This window comes from Alligator mississippiensis, chromosome 2 (genome assembly GCF_030867095.1).
Source record: "Alligator mississippiensis isolate rAllMis1 chromosome 2, rAllMis1, whole genome shotgun sequence".
Lineage (NCBI taxonomy): Eukaryota > Metazoa > Chordata > Crocodylia > Alligatoridae > Alligator > Alligator mississippiensis.
In genome coordinates this window covers 53313787-53329662 of record NC_081825.1, presented here as the reverse complement: position 1 = coordinate 53329662, position 15876 = coordinate 53313787, and the positions used below count along the sequence as shown (strand labels likewise).

Below are 15876 nucleotides of genomic sequence, written 5' to 3'. Positions count from 1 at the left end.
AAATTTATAGCATTTACAATTTTCACTGGCAGCTGATCCAGCCTTTCATCATGGATTAATTACACTCCAGGAGCAGTATGTCTGGAACAACAAAACCGTTTTTGTTCACCCCATCCAAGTGAAAGACTAAAGAATGCAGTGGGTATTACTGAAATAAGGTGTCACCCCAGATTGTTATATATGCAATCAGCAATGGAAAAATCCTTTCTTCATGGTTTTACTTTGTCAAGCAATAGATTCAGTCATGGGAATGAATTAAAGTCTAGATATTGTTTGGGGTGTACCTTTGGCAATAACAACAATTTTTTTTAAAAACAAACAAACAATAAAACTGTCAGCTCATATTTTACAATGTTCCCACGGTTGGAACTTGAAATGGGTTGCCCAGAGATCACAGCACTGAGACGCTGTACTAAATACAACTGCAAAACTAGCTTCAAATCCTTTATATTTAATTTTTATTTCTAAAATCCTGCTATTTAAATGCAAAATGTCGTGCCACTTTTTTAATGCAGTATGCATGTCCATTATTTAAAGAAGTGAAATTGATAATCAACTCTGCTAAAAAGAAAAGTAGTAATAAACTGAAAATGGGCTCTTCTCTAAAAATTGAAGTTTTTCTTGGTACTGAACAGTTAAGAGTAATACATTACAAATGCACAATACATTTTGTCCCAAAGGATCATAGAGCACCATGCAAACATTATTGACTTTTCCACTGAGATTTTAATGAGGCAAAGATACAGACTAAGTTTAGCCTGACAAAGTGCTGATGAAGTGTTGACTCAGTCCTGAGTCTGCAGTGATGCTGCTGTGCCTTACCCAACTCAGAATACAGTAATGATAAACAGGTGCTCTTCGAGTTATTATACTACATGGTGCTGTACCATCACTAAATGTTACAAAGAGTGAATCCCCTTACCGCTTACTTAACATAATTGGAACTATTCCTGTCAACTATCCTTCATTACTTAATAATGTCTAGAACTTGGAAACCCCCTTCCATCTTCAAACTTTAACTTATTAATTACATCAATCATTTTTAACCAAGCTGCTTCTATTAAATGGGTCTTCTCTTGTAAATTGCTTAACAAAATTCTGTTAAGCTATTCCATTAACCAATTAGGTAACCTAGTACACCTCCTAACTGTGCAATATTTTATCCCTGATAGTGTATCTTTGATCAATATGCTCAGACCAGCTTTCATAACTGAATTGGCAGAAACAATAATTAACAAAAGAGTTACAAAAAGGCCAGAAGAGTGGAGCATAAAACGACAATTAAAAACCATCATAGCCTCTGCAATGCAAAATTGTTCCTCTCTGATCCACTACAATTCTTTCATCATCTAAGAAAAAGAACAGACAAAAGCAGGTAGATATAATTTGTTTGAACTTGAAGAAAGCTTATGACAAAATAATTTAAAGAAGTTCCTAAAGAAACTTTAGTCAGAGGGTGTCAGGTGCAGTCCTACAAAAGTCAATTTAAATTACTACTTTCTAACCTTGAAAAAGTTAACACTGAGCTACCTTGAGGATTCCTGGGATAAGTACAGACAATCAAAACGCCTGATGTGGAATTGATCTAAGTCATGGTTTTCTGTAAGCAGTGTAGCTTAGATAGGTAGTGAACAGAACCCAGATTCATCCTTGATGGGGTGAGGCCAAATCTTAGACTGGGTTCTGCCATTTTTAAACCAGTCTATGCATGCCAAACTTCTGTTCTGTTATGGATATAGACCAGTTTTGTGTGCCAAACTTCTGTTCTGTCACAGGTATAGACCGGTTTTCAATCACTTTTAACGGTAAAAGTATATTATCTGTACGTGGCCCTGGCATTTGATATATTTATTTATGACCTAGAAAAGAGCCAACATAGAGATGCAAGAGTTTAAGAAAATTTAAGCGAACAAGCCCAGGTGAGCAGGCAGCAAGAAGGCATGTGAAATGTGCTGCTGACAAATGCAGGGTTCAAGAGATTAGAAAGACCTGAAGCATTTGTATACTTTGCTGATTATAAATTAACTGTGGGGAGAAGACCTGCAAATCACTGTGGATACTTCAAGGAAAATATTCACTCAATGTGTAGTGAAGGTTCCAAAAAATAACAGAAAGAATAAAATAGAAGGTAATATTGACAGTGCATGTCTGTGCATATAATCATGCATATAATGCATGATTATTCAAGCTACTCCGGATTTTCTAGTCCCAGGGGTGCATTAAACCACTTTGCCAAAAGTTATTTTTTCATAACAATCTATGAAAATGTTTGTGAATTGCTTTAGTCTAGGCCTAGAACTAGAGGGACTAATCAAGATTACAATGAAAACAATAGACATATGCGAGAGGAAACAACCAACATGGAAAAAAACATGGGTTTACTTTTTATAGATGGTGGGGAGACAAATATCCTCAAAGGAAAATATTCAGGAGAATTTTAGTAGGAATTTTGATATTATGGGTGTTATAGAAACACATAAGATAAACAGGTATATAGAGTAACTAGATTTTCAATGGTGCTAAAATCAGGCCCCTAAATCTATATGTAGGTATGTAAATAAGTAACCTGAAAGCACCGCCACTGAAGTATGATATGAACAGAATAGAATACTGGCTAGAAATCTTTCTAAACATAGTTGGACTTACCTGTGTTTATATCTCTTGCCAATTATGGCTTCAAGAAAGAATTTTTAGAAAAGCTGAGTATATGGTATCTCCACACAGCTCAAGGTTACTTCATAATCACTTACAGGTACACAACAAGGTGTTTCAATTGCAGAAGGAATAACTAGTATTTAGTTGCAAATACTAACTGTAAATATGTTCTCCTACCCATCAAGCTGTCAAATGAAAAGGCATAAATATACATTTCTATATTTAAACCCCTAAATAAATAGACTGATTTATAAAAGTGTTAAGTACCCAGAGGATTTCAGAACATGGGCAAAAATCATCACCCTGACAAAAAGATGTGCAGTCCGAATGAAAGCACTAACCAACAGCTGAAAGGGAGGCTTCCACAAAGCAGATAAAGGTTTGTGATTAGTAGAGAAAGTTGTTGCAGCAGTATTTAAAGCTGTCATTATCCCACCAATTCTGTCATTTTGTGATATCCTACATCTGGCTGGTATCAGAAAACTTCACAGATGCTTCTTATATTTAAAGATGAAATTCATGGAAAGCAAAAGGACTTCATCATTTAGTTGCACCTGAGACACAGATTTTCTTTTATGGCTTTAGGTGCAGGTTTTGAACCTCCTTGGGGCTCTGACCCTTTTCTCCACTATGTACACTATGGAAACAAGTTTTTGTAAAGTACTTGTATCCAGCTGGCTTCTGGCATTTCTTCAGTCTTTCTGTGGATATTTTTGAAAATCATTAGATCCACTTGTCATCAAGCTAAGTATCCAAGGGGCAACCTGATTGGGAAAGGTTCTGTGATAGGCCCCACAGTGAATGATATCTACTGAATTTTTTTTTTTGAGGGGGGAATGCAGTTTTCTTTGCAGGCAGAGAAAACTTGGGTGTAGCATTTCTGTAGTATGGCAGAAGTATGCCTCTGACAATATTGATGGATGATGTCTTTGGAGATAATTCCAAAGCAAAGTTGGCACTATGGCTTTTAAAATGCTTTCCACAGCTCACACTAGCTATACAGATGGCTTTTCTGTCATCCTTCCTGTCATGTGTGAAATGAGTCTATACTTCACTGGCTCCAGCAAGTCTTCTGTGACCAGTTTTGTTGATTTGGATTGTTTTAAGCTACAAAGAATCATGCTCCTGCTGTATTTGATTCCTGCATCTAGCAAATACACAGTACAGACGGCTTGAATTGAGAGAAATTGTTTTTCCTTAACCTTTTTTTTTTTTTAAACACCTACAGAAAGTAGCTAATATCCCAGATTTTCCATATAAAGCCAGGCCCAGCTTTAATTGTGAATGCTGATGATGATTTGTACTCCAACACCCTCATCGCTGAGTACCAGATGCTAAAGCATGTGGGACAAGGCAGTACAGAACACAACAGTCATACACCTATATTTCTGCCTTCAAATTACCCACATTTTGAAACACTGAGCTGCATTTAAAGTAGGGGCTTACTCAGAATCCTCCAGAGTGTAGGTAGAAGCTCTGTGCCTAGTCCATCCAAAAAGAATAGCTATATGTCCTTTTATATATTTACGTATTTACCTATGTCACCTATAACCTTCTTTTAAAGCTGTAATTCATGCATTTTGTGTTGGTGTTGTATGCAATAAACTGCCAAGAGTAGCAGACAAATGCCAGTACTGCTACAGATAGACCTGCACAGTCTGGCTAGTTCTCATTCTGAATTTCATCTGAAAATAAATCACTCCTTTGTTCCTTCTGTCCTTAGAAGAAAGAAGAAACTACTCCCACATGCTGGTCATGTTAGTAGCATATGACTGACTGAAATGTCAGTGGCTTATGATCAGCTTCTAAAATTCTATATCAGATTTTTCCCTATTGTCATAGTACAGCACCAGTACTGCATGAATTCTGTGTATGTTTCTTCTTTAGTTGATACTTGTAAGCCTTAGTGCAGGTTCACTAACACTATTACTTAAGTATTGCAAAGAGTGTAAATAAATGGCTAATGTATATTAGTGCCATTGCCTTCTGCTAGATGGGATCAGAGCTATCGGTGTTATGAGCCATATCCTGCTAAATAGCTAAGTGAGATTATCTTGTATTTCAATTGGCAGGAACCTGTGCAGTTGGAATAGGAGAAGCTGAGCTTGGCCCCCATTATCATTGTACTAATAGCTGCACCATGTGATGACTGTGAAGCCCAAGGCAGCCAGAAGTTGGTTACAACATTTACAGACGTAAGTATAAAATACCTGCTATGCAAGTCTTAAAAATTCAGGTGCAACACTTTTTATTTTCCACACATCCAATACTGCTGAATAATCACAACTGACTTCAGCTCCCTAAGAAAATGTTTATAATTGCTAATGGTAACAAGCTGATGGAGAATAGGTTTAGGTTAGAGATCAGAAGGCAATATTTACAGTTAGGGTGGCCAAAATCTGGAACCAACTTCCCAGGGAAGTGGTCCTCGCCTCTACCTTGGGCATATTCAAGAGGAGGTTGGACGATCACCTGTCTGAGGTCTTGTGAACCCAGCATTCATTCCTGCCTGTGGCAAGGGGTCAAGCTAGATGATCTGTTCAGGTCCCTCCTGACCCTAGCTACTATGAAACTATGAATTGTAAGTAATTTTTGCATTTATTTTTCACCTTTCAAATTAAAATGTTTTACAGCTCATGCAGTGAAGTTCATGCAGTGCCACGGGAATGCAGCCCATGTAGAGAGGAAAGACGGCACCCAAGCACCCAGTAAGCAGCCTGTTGTACAGCTAAAAGGGAAGGAGCAAGAATTTTGTTCACCAAGACAAGGCAAACTCCTATTCCCTCCAAAATGAGAAAGGTGTCAGGAGTTGCTTTGTTCTGTTATCTTTCAATGCGTCATAGTTGTAAGGTTACTTAAAAAAAACTGACAGTAAAAACACATAATTTGTTCTGTTGAGTCACCCTAATTAAACTCAGGTCATAGAGTACTGCAAAAAGATACAAGTCTGTTACTACTGGTTAATGATTAATACTGGCCAATGGTTCTTGTTATCTCCACCATGGGTAAAAGAAAGACTGGAGTCTCCCTCTGAGAGAGAGAATCCAAGAGAGTAAGATTCTGGGAAGTGGAAAAGCTGATTTTGGGGAGGCAAAGTCATCTGTTGTGATAGTGGTTTTGAATGATTAATAAAGCCAAATTAAAGGAAGAGAATATATTTTAGATTATAATTAAGGATCTGAAAGCCCTGCTGAGATCATTTTAGAGTAAGCTCTGGGTCTGCAAAGGTACTCAGATGCTGTCATGCCTGGTGTCACAGTGCTTAACTTTGAGGCACCTGGTTTCTATAGTTGAATCCACAGTCAAAGTTAGGCTCCTAAAAGTTAGGCACTTCAGTGTGGGATCTACAGTAGTGAGCACAATGAGCATGGATCTGCTTAAGGCAGTCAATAGGAAACATAGTTTTACATGTTACTTCCCTCTAGATCAGGGGTGGGCAAAATGGTGGATCCAGCCAGTGGCCAGACTCCATTTCCGAGCAGCCGCTGCCCATGTCACTGCAGATGGTTTCCATGGAGACCCCAGTAGCGGCAGCACCATGATGGTGTAGGGCCAGGGTTTTCATGGAGACCAGCCCCAGCAGTGCTGGCAGGGCACGCAGCTGGGAGGTGAGCTGCTCTGCGGCTGGGGCTGGGATGGCAATGAGTCTGAAAGTACTATTTATTATTAAACTTTTATCTGATTTAACTGTCTACAGCTGTTCTTCAGCTCTAACAAGCTCTTCATCTCTCTGAATGTTTACTTCTACCTTCCAGAATTTCAGCATAGGAGGTTTTTAGTTTTCTCCATGATACTGTATTTGATAATACCTTGAAGACCAAGTGCATTATCTCTGTTTCTTCACCTGTATCACTTCGCACTGTACCTTCCACAAGTGCATTAATCATATCTCTTAACCAAACCTTCCTGCAATGAACATTAGCAGGCTTGCTGGTGAATTAGGTATATACTTAATCTAACAGACAGTGACCTTTCAGAACATACTGGGTGACCAGCAGTGTGTGTAAATCTGGAATTAAAGAAAAAGCTCTTCACTGGAACTGTGTTGAGGAGAAAAAGGTCCCATACAAAGCCTTGGGACACCACACCTTGGGATAGAAATCTGATCTGGCAAACCGAACACTATGCTAATTAATGATGATTCAAATCATCTGAGCATTTTTGTTCAACATTATCTATTGGCTACAAAAGGCATGATCGAATCACAAAAAGGTTATAAAGAGCATTGTGTTTATTTAGAAATGAGAAACCATGTCACACTTAAGTTTTCTCTAGAAATCTTAGGTATATTCAAACCTGATCATTTTTAAGTAACAAATATTTAAGGAGCATGGAGAATAAAATTGAATGAAATGCAAACAAATATTAAGAATGCATTAACCTAAAACTACAGTTAAAGTAGATACATACCTAGTGGATATATCTGCTCCTACTGCATGTAGCTGGTCACTCCCACAGCTCTAAAATTTCAGCAAGTTACTCTGACAATATCAGCAGGTAGTATCTTCCATCACACTGGGCACATCTACATGAGACACTGACTGCGCAGTAGCTGAATAACGCTGCTCAGTAGTGCATCACAGCACCAACAGTGCTAATACACTACTGTACTGTACTACTACATTCACCTGCACCACTATGCAGTATCTCCAGTTACTGCACATTTATTTATGGTAATATTTACTGTGCATTTATTTATTTATTTATGCACATTGATTATACAAGTACAGGCAGTCCTCAGACTTATGACACAATTGGTTCCTGAAAATTGCGTCTTACGTAAAAACGTAACTCAGAACCAGTTTTCCCATAGGAAACAATGTTATAAATGGGGGCCTGGTTCCTGAACCAGGGCCCAATACCCTATTTTCACCAAAAGTAACCAAGAATTTTGTACTCGATCAATTATAGATGAGTTATATAGCTACATTCATGTATTTATATTGTAAATAGCAATCACGTTGATTTGGAAGGACTTCTTTGAGGTGACTTTGCTGGACTTTTTGAAGGGCTCCTGGTTGGACTTTTTGAAGGGTTCTTGGCTGGAGTCTTCTCAGGAGTCTTAGCTGCAAGTTTTTCTGGAGTCTTGTCTGCTTTCTTTAAGGAAGTGTCCAAGGAAGTTTGGACAGATATTCTCCAGGGAGATGAGCGACACAGAGAACTTGTTCGTTGGTGTGGCATTGTGTCATTTCAAGCATTGTAAACTCGAAACTGATGTCAGAAAGTTGAAACAGGGTGTCAATTTATAAATGTTGTAAGTGCAAAACGTTGTAACTTGAAATGTTGTAAGTCAAGGACTGCCTGTACTAAATAAATGCTCAGGAGCATCTCATATAGATGCTCCCACTAAGTAGGTGCAGCAGTGGAATATACAGGGAGCCCTCTTCCTTCTTAACCATGGATAGTTAAGGGTATCCAATTTGTTTGACTGCTGTTACTTCAGAGGTAAAAATTGGCTCAGGTTAGCTACTCTTCATTAACTACTCTGACTTCCCAGTATGAGTCATATAGGCTAGAGACAGAAGTGACACATAACCAGTTTAAGTCATCAGAAACTGCTTTAAACCTGTAACAGAACAGAAGTTTAGTGCACATAAGCCAGTTTCAAAATGGCTGGAACTGGTTTAACATAAACCTAGTTGAATGTAGTATCAGACTTAACTGATTTCGGTCAAACAAGTTTATGAAACTTCTGTCCCAGACCCCTTCCTGATTTAAGTTAAATCAGAGTCCCCCAGCATGCTTTCCAGCCCTAGGCTGGGCTGTGCTGTCTGCTCCAGCACAGAAGGTTTGGGGGGGAGAGCCCCCCCCGGGCAAACCCTGGCTGGGATCTGGGGCCAGGGAGCATGGGTTAAATGCCCCATTCCCTCATGTACAGAGCAGCCCTGCCCTGCTAAACTTACTGAAAGTTACTGCTGGATGCAGCTGTGGACTACAAATCCCAGAGGCACCTGGAAGCAGGAAAAGGAAGGATGAGCAACCCTGAAGAGTCCTGCTTTTGTGATTCTGGACTGCAAATCCCAGAGACCTCAGGGGGAGCAGGAAGAGGAAATGAACACACAACCTATGCTGGCTAGATGCCAAAGGGTCATGCTGTAGTGCCCCCTGGCTTCTGGACCAAGCCACTGCAGGATGTGGCTGTGTTTTCTAAATCAAAAATAAATATGTGTCCAGTTGTTTCTCAGTTTAGTCTCTGCAGTTTAGACTAACCTGCAAAGACTAAATCAATTCAGTCTCAGGCTTTTTGACTGTCTGTACTTAGCTTATAAGGTCTGGAACCGATACAACTGAGTCCTTGACGCACATCAATATTGCTTAAACTTAATCCTAAGCAACCAAATAGTTCATCAATAAGAGTCATACCTACTCTCAGGTACCCAGTAGAGTCATCAACAGGGCTTAGGCCCAGTCTTCAATGCCAAATGCAGGTCATTAACTTAGGACCGCCATTTAATTGGGTCAGTGGAAAGCCCTAACATCAAGTGAGTCAAAGCTTTTACCATCCCAGTGCTCTACACTAGACACAAAGTGAATCTAGAATTTATTCACCTTTGGACTTCAGAATATATTGAAGAAAGACCTAGGAATTGCTATGTCACCTGCTATCCTAAAAGCATCAACTCACATTAAGAAAGATTTGGAAGGTGTTGCTATAGCAACTTTGTTCCCTTCCTCATTGAAGCTCACATAGCATCATGAGGGGGTTGCTATGACAATCTCCAATCTAAGCACCAGCTGCTTAGAGGTAAAGTCTGGAGGAGTTGCTATGGAAACCATTCTCCTATTAAGTCATCAACAGGGCTGGTTTCTTGGCAGTGTCCTACCATAATTTCAATGTATTCACAACCTAAAACAGCCATCCATTCTTCCCATAAACACAATATAAATCCCACCGCACCATTCTGTTCCCCACAGTTCTTTACTAGACAAGATTGACTTTTTTATTTTCAAACATGATAGCACCCCCAAATCTTGGAGCATTTTAAAATACATGGGAGTTTTGAGAGAGACAGTTGTCCTTAAAATCATCTTTTAGACAATAAAAGACCAAAATAATTGACTGGATATTATTCACCAAACTCCAGTTACTGAAAATCCCTGCTCATCTCTAGAATTTCTGCTATAAAAATGACTTTGTTTTAAAGCCTCCCTTTCTTCTGCATCAAGAAATATTTGTCACAGTTACTAGTTAACAAACCTTTTGTTAGATACTGGCATAATGGATTGAAATGTGGTCACAACAGATCAGAGAATGCTCATATATTTGACATCCCAAATAACATTATCATTAGTCAACTTTCATCTTGTCCTCAGTGCTTTTCCAGAGGTTTGTGTACAGACTTTCAGATTTTGAATGGCTATACCAAGTAAAGATCAAACATATTATCAGGCCATCTAGTTCTCAATCAACATGCAAGGAGCTAGAGACTGTCCCACAGATACCGAAACAATCCATAAATGTTTAACTAAACTAATGTGAGACAGCAAACTGCTGTTCTCAAGTAGGGAAAAAGCATGTAACTATAGAGAGCTTCACTTGTCTACCACTGGATCTTCTAGGGCATCCCTATATCAGAATTTGAAGCTTTTTTTTTGTGAGACCCACATAATTATCATATCTTTGACCACAAAATTACTAGTTTCTTCTGCACAGTTTTTCCTCTGAAATCAAAAGGTCCTAAACGAGGTCATGGGATAATAGAAATCCTCTGATACTCTTTTTAAAGAGAAGGGCAGATACTATTCCACTCCTAACCGGAGGGACATGTGATCATATCTTCCACAAGACAGGGACAGTCTCAAAAGTTACCTATGCACTTCATTCTCACACATTGTGACTTAGTCTGGTATAATACAGAAATCTTTAACTTACTCTATGACTTGAGATGAAGATATACAAAGATAATTTTTCGCCCGTAGGCCCTGAGCCTTAAATCTGAAGAAACCAGTTTGCCAAAGCCCCCAAATATGAGTTTCTTGGAGCTTATATCTTTACCTTTTTCAATTTTTCAAAAAAAAAGTTTCTTCCTGGCAGCAATCTTATCAGTCAGTGGAGTGAAAGGGATTAAAACAAAGAATTTGATACACTTTTTTGCATATCCTTCTATCCAGGTACAAATTGGATCTGGTTATTGCCCTGTTAAGTTAGCACCTTCTCCAACATACCCACCTATGAAACCCCTCAAAGAAATAATTAAAATGGCTGGACCTGACTCTTACTGTACTAATAATAGGGATGACTTCACTGAAGTGAACTGAATTACATGTATGAAACTGATGAAACAGAATTTAGTTTATAGTTCCTGTCCTAAAGAACTTATAGGGGTCCCCCAAGGCTCTGTACTTGGACCCATGTTGTTCAACAACTTCATTAATGATGTGGACATTGGAGTCAGAAGCGGACTGGCCAAGTTCGCCGATGACACCAAACTTTGGGGCAAAGCATGCACACCTGAAGACAGGAGGGCGATCTGGGCTGATCTGGACAGGCTCAGCAAATGGGCGGACAAGAACCTGATGGTGTTTAACACTGAAAAATGCAAGGTTCTCCACCTTGGGAGGAAAAACCTGCAGCCTCCTTATAGGCTCAGCAGTGCTACACTGGCTAGCACTACAGAAGAAAGAGACTTGGGAGTCATCGTTGACCGCAAGATGAACATAAGCCTGCAATGCGATGCTGCTGCTAGTAAAGTGACCAAAACGCTGGCTTGCATCCACAGATGCTTCTCAAGCAAATCCCAGGACGTCATTCTCCCCTTGTACTCGGCCTTGGTGAGGCCTCAGCTGGAGTACTGCGTCCAGTTTTGGGCCCCACAAGTCAAAAAGGATGTGGAGAAGCTTGAGAGGGTGCAGAGGAGAGCCACATGCATGATCAGAGGTCAGGAAAACAGACCTTACGATGACAGGCTGAAAGTTACAGGGCTCTTTAGCCTGAAAAAGCGCAGGCTCAGGGGTGATCTGATGGCCACCTATAACTTTACCAGGGGTGACCACCAGTATTTGGGGGAACGTTTGTTCACCAGAGTGCCCCAAGGGATGACGAGGTTGAACGGTTATAAACTACTGCAAGACCGTTTCAGGCTGGACATAAGGAAGAATTTCTTTACTGTCCAAGCCCCCAAGGTCTGGAATAGCCTGCCATCGGAGGTGGTTCAAGCACCTACATTGAACACCTTCAAGAGTAAATTGGATGTTTACCTTGCTGGGATCCTATGACCCCAGCTGACTTCCTGCCCTTCGGGCGGGGGGCTGGACTCAATGATCTTCCGAGGTCCCTTCCAGTCCTAATGTCTATGAATCTATAGTCCAAACGTGGGAACAGAAAGTCAAGAGTGATGGTATAAGGTCACATAATTACTAAATAAGGTACATACCCATTCTGGTGGTTCCATTAACTTAGATATTTGGATTTTTTTAAACTCTATGTATGTAACGTGGCTGAAGTGAGTTCTTTTTAAGAAGGACAGAGGCTAAGGAAGTGACTTAGTGTGGAAATCTGATTCATGTAGAATAGCAGCATTAACAAACATATAGAGAAAAAAAGAGGAGAAAGACTCAAACACATCTTAATTAACATTTCCTGACTCATAACTTAATTAGGAAGAATCCCTTGTAAGGTGACTGAAAGTAGTTTCAAGAGATAATACATGCGTAACCAGTAAGAATGACACCATGCATCAGGTAAGTGGGACATAATGCTTACATGGCACTAGCATCGACTGAGCACAGCCTCTTTGAAGGGTGTTTGTTCCTTTGAAATGCCAGTATTTACCAAGACGGCATGAAACAATACAGGAGATATGCTTGCGTTAATAGAAGTAAATAGAGCGTTTGTTTTTCTATAGCTATTCCTAAGTGGAGGACACAAAAACTTAGCATAGATATGAGCATTTAATTTGAGAAACTAAAAATGAAAGGTTTATTTAAAACACCAGAAGTACATAAATAGTTTGAAAACAAGACTGCCTATTTATTAATTCTAATAATAATTGTGGATTTTAGCTGCATCTAGAAAACTATTTGAAAGCCTACATGTTGCTATTCAGTGGGTGCATCTATATGTGTGCTTTACTGCAGACCTGACTAATTGGCTTCTCATTAAAGCATCACTGTCTACACATGCACCTGTCTTAGGGTGCAGTAACTTAATTACCTCTTCTGTAGGATAGGACTGCCTAACACAAGTACTATCCTACAGCATAGTAGTTTCATGCACCAAAATGCACATGAAGACAGTGGTGGCTAGCCCCACACTGTAACACCCTCATACCCCAGCCAGCCCCTCCACAGTATGTTGAGCTGGGGTGGAGCAGCCTCCAGCTGGCAGGCTGACCGCCAGAGTCCCCTGCCAATTCAGAGCTGTTCTGCCCCATCTCAATGTGCTGTGGTCCTGGGTGCACATGTAAACGCTATGCCTGGGAGAAATAAACTCCAGCATGAGCTGCACCGAAGTGTATCGCTGCATACTAATTGCAAGTGTACATGCACCCAGTTTGAACATTAATATTAAAAAACTTTAATAGTGTATTTTATAATATTCATGTTTGAAATATAGGTTACTTTAAGATGCAAATTGATTTTATTTTTCTGAGGAATCTTGTTCTCACTTTTAAGGATTCAGAGAGAAATCAACTGTTTCCCATATAGATATTTGGCAATTTTGTGACCAGACATTAATTAGAGAGATTTCCGACTCTAAAACATTTGGGTTTAAGAATGGTTATTACTGCCATTCTGTTTAACTTGATTCACTACCAGGTTAAACACAATGCAGTCTGTAAGTATAAATATTTACGTACAGAGGATACTAGCTATGAAAGTAAACCCATTAAAACATACACAGTAAGCCTGATAATATATAATATAACCCCATAGTTCCATTCCAAAAACTTCAAATAATTAAGCTGGTAATTCATTCTTCAGTCACATCTTTCTTCCATGTCTTTCTAAACCAGGCAAAGAACAAACATTTTAGTTAGCAAACCCCAAAGGAAGTAAAAATGGAGAGAGAGGTTGTATAACCAACTTGCATTGTAAGGAACAATGATCCTGTACCACATAGGGAAATCTACAGTGAAGAGGTGTACTTCTATGAATTCTGTTCATAAGGACTAATTCATAAGAGAGTTTTGGAAGAAATAGGAGGTCACTATTAGATACAAGTAAATGAGAGAATGTTCTCTCACTGAACATATCTGTTTCACTTACCTGAAACACTTTTGCCAAATTATCAAACAGAGCTTGACCAGCACTGACTTTATGTTTAACTCCTCTGACTGTACCATTTTTGCTTAGAATGTTGACTCGTTTTGTACCAAACCCCTTGTCTTTAGTTGCTCTTGCTAAAATGAGCAAGTCATCCTGCTCATTTTCATTTTCATCACACTCCGATCCTAAATGTCCATTCTGCTGTCCATCCAGTTCACTCAGTCTGCTGTTTTGGTCAGTCTCCGAACTACTGGCACATTCAGAATCTAAAGAGTCTGCAGTTTCTCCATCTGCATACACCTCCTTTAGTACTCTCCCACTATGAGAAGAAGCAATTCGAAAGCGGACTTTCCTTGACAGTCTCTCAACTTCAGTCTTCATCTCATTTTTAAGCATCGTCATACCCATTGACATCAGCAGTTTACATTGTTCTGGTTTTGTTGTCACTGTATTTGCCAGTTTGTCACACTTACAACACAGAGGTTTTCCAGTGACAACAGGACTCATATTGAACTAAAGTCTAAAAGAAAGAGGATTCCCAAGAACCTACACTGCCGTTCTCCAGTTAATAATGAATGTGTTTGTGCTATGGTTACCTTTAAACTAAAACCTGAAAATTGATATCATCAATTAAATATTAAAGAGGCATTGTGTAGTTTTTTAGCACCAAGGAAGAAAGAAAAGGAAGGCAGGAAAGAAGGAAGTGTGAATAATTATTGATTTAAAGAGAAAATAATATCTAAAATTTGTATCAAATTAATATGTAAAAAACAAAATAATAACAATTACATTCTGAGAGTTTATTTGAGGTAAAGGTCTTTTCGAGAGAGTCAAAAGAGAAGGAAAAATTTTCTTTGGGCTTCAGTTCTATTGTAATTATACTTCTGTTTTTCTGTGCTCCAGGTTTGAAGAGAGGCCAATGATGGATGCATAGTTTTAAACAGACCGATAAGCTCTTGGTAATAGGTTAAAAGCCAGTATTTGCTTTCCATGCAATTCAGTGGAAAATCAATGGGAGTTTACAGATAAAGGCAGAATTAAATGTGTATATTTGGTGTTGGTGGCTTGTTCATACAATGGTAGAAAGAAAAGTGAGTAAACACACTTTTGATACACAGGTCACATCTATATGAGATGCTACTGTTCAGTCATTACTGCACATTTATTTTGTATTTGTATTAGCAAGTACTAAATAAATTCATAGTAACTGGAGTTACTGCGCAGTGGCACCAGCAAACATCTTTTAGATGATACTACTGCACAGTAGTCTAATAATATAGTAGTCTGTGCTGTGATGTGCTATTGCACAGTATTTTTCAGCTACTGCACAGTCAGCATCTTGTGTAGACATGCCCACAAAGTAACAAATAAATATATAATAAACTTATACATAAGTAATACTTTGCAGTAGCTCTATTTCTATTCTGTTTTATAAATCATGATAGGCTGAGTTAAGGGTGTCTTGAGAAGAGGTAGAAAAGAAAACAACAGGCAAACAAAGAAAAATGGGACAAGAACAGGGGGTAGGAACACATTTTACATGCTTGGATCAACCACAAGAGATCACAACCATTTAGTGCCAGCTTCTACTTCTTCTGAAACCAGTGTGACTAAACATGGAGTAACTCCTATAACTGGAACTAAGTCTATACTGATTTTTAAAGCTAAATGGTATATTAGTGACTAGGTCTGTCAGAGGCTTCAGATCATACTTTGGATCCGGAGAAGCTTCGGACACTTCAGCATCCGAAGCAGCATGTCCGGATCAAAGCGCTGGCTTCTTTCAGCTTGGAAGCTGGAGCTTCCAAACCACTTCAGAAAATCTTCGGAGCCATCTCAGAGATCCAGCCATAGTGTATAATGGGGAATCAATTAAATATCTATAACTTTGTTGTTTTTTGTCTACTTTAGATGAAACTTGCCAGGGTGGTAGCCTCTACTGAGAACATGAAGCCTGCCAAGTCTCAAGAAGATCGGTTCCAGGGTTCGGGGGAACGGCACCCCATCTTCTTG

General features: G+C 39.2%; 1 protein-coding gene across 1 annotated transcript in view; it reads right to left on the bottom strand.

Moving 5' to 3' along the window:
• Nucleotides 1-14338, bottom strand: part of GRXCR1 (glutaredoxin and cysteine rich domain containing 1) — an 84061-nt gene extending 69723 nt beyond the window's left edge. The window contains exon 1 of the mRNA XM_059721675.1: nt 13864-14338. Coding sequence (XP_059577658.1) covers nt 13864-14277 — 414 coding nt within the window. The 5' untranslated portion in view covers nt 14278-14338. The remainder of the gene's footprint in view (nt 1-13863) is intronic.
• Nucleotides 14339-15876: the final 1538 nt, after the last annotated feature.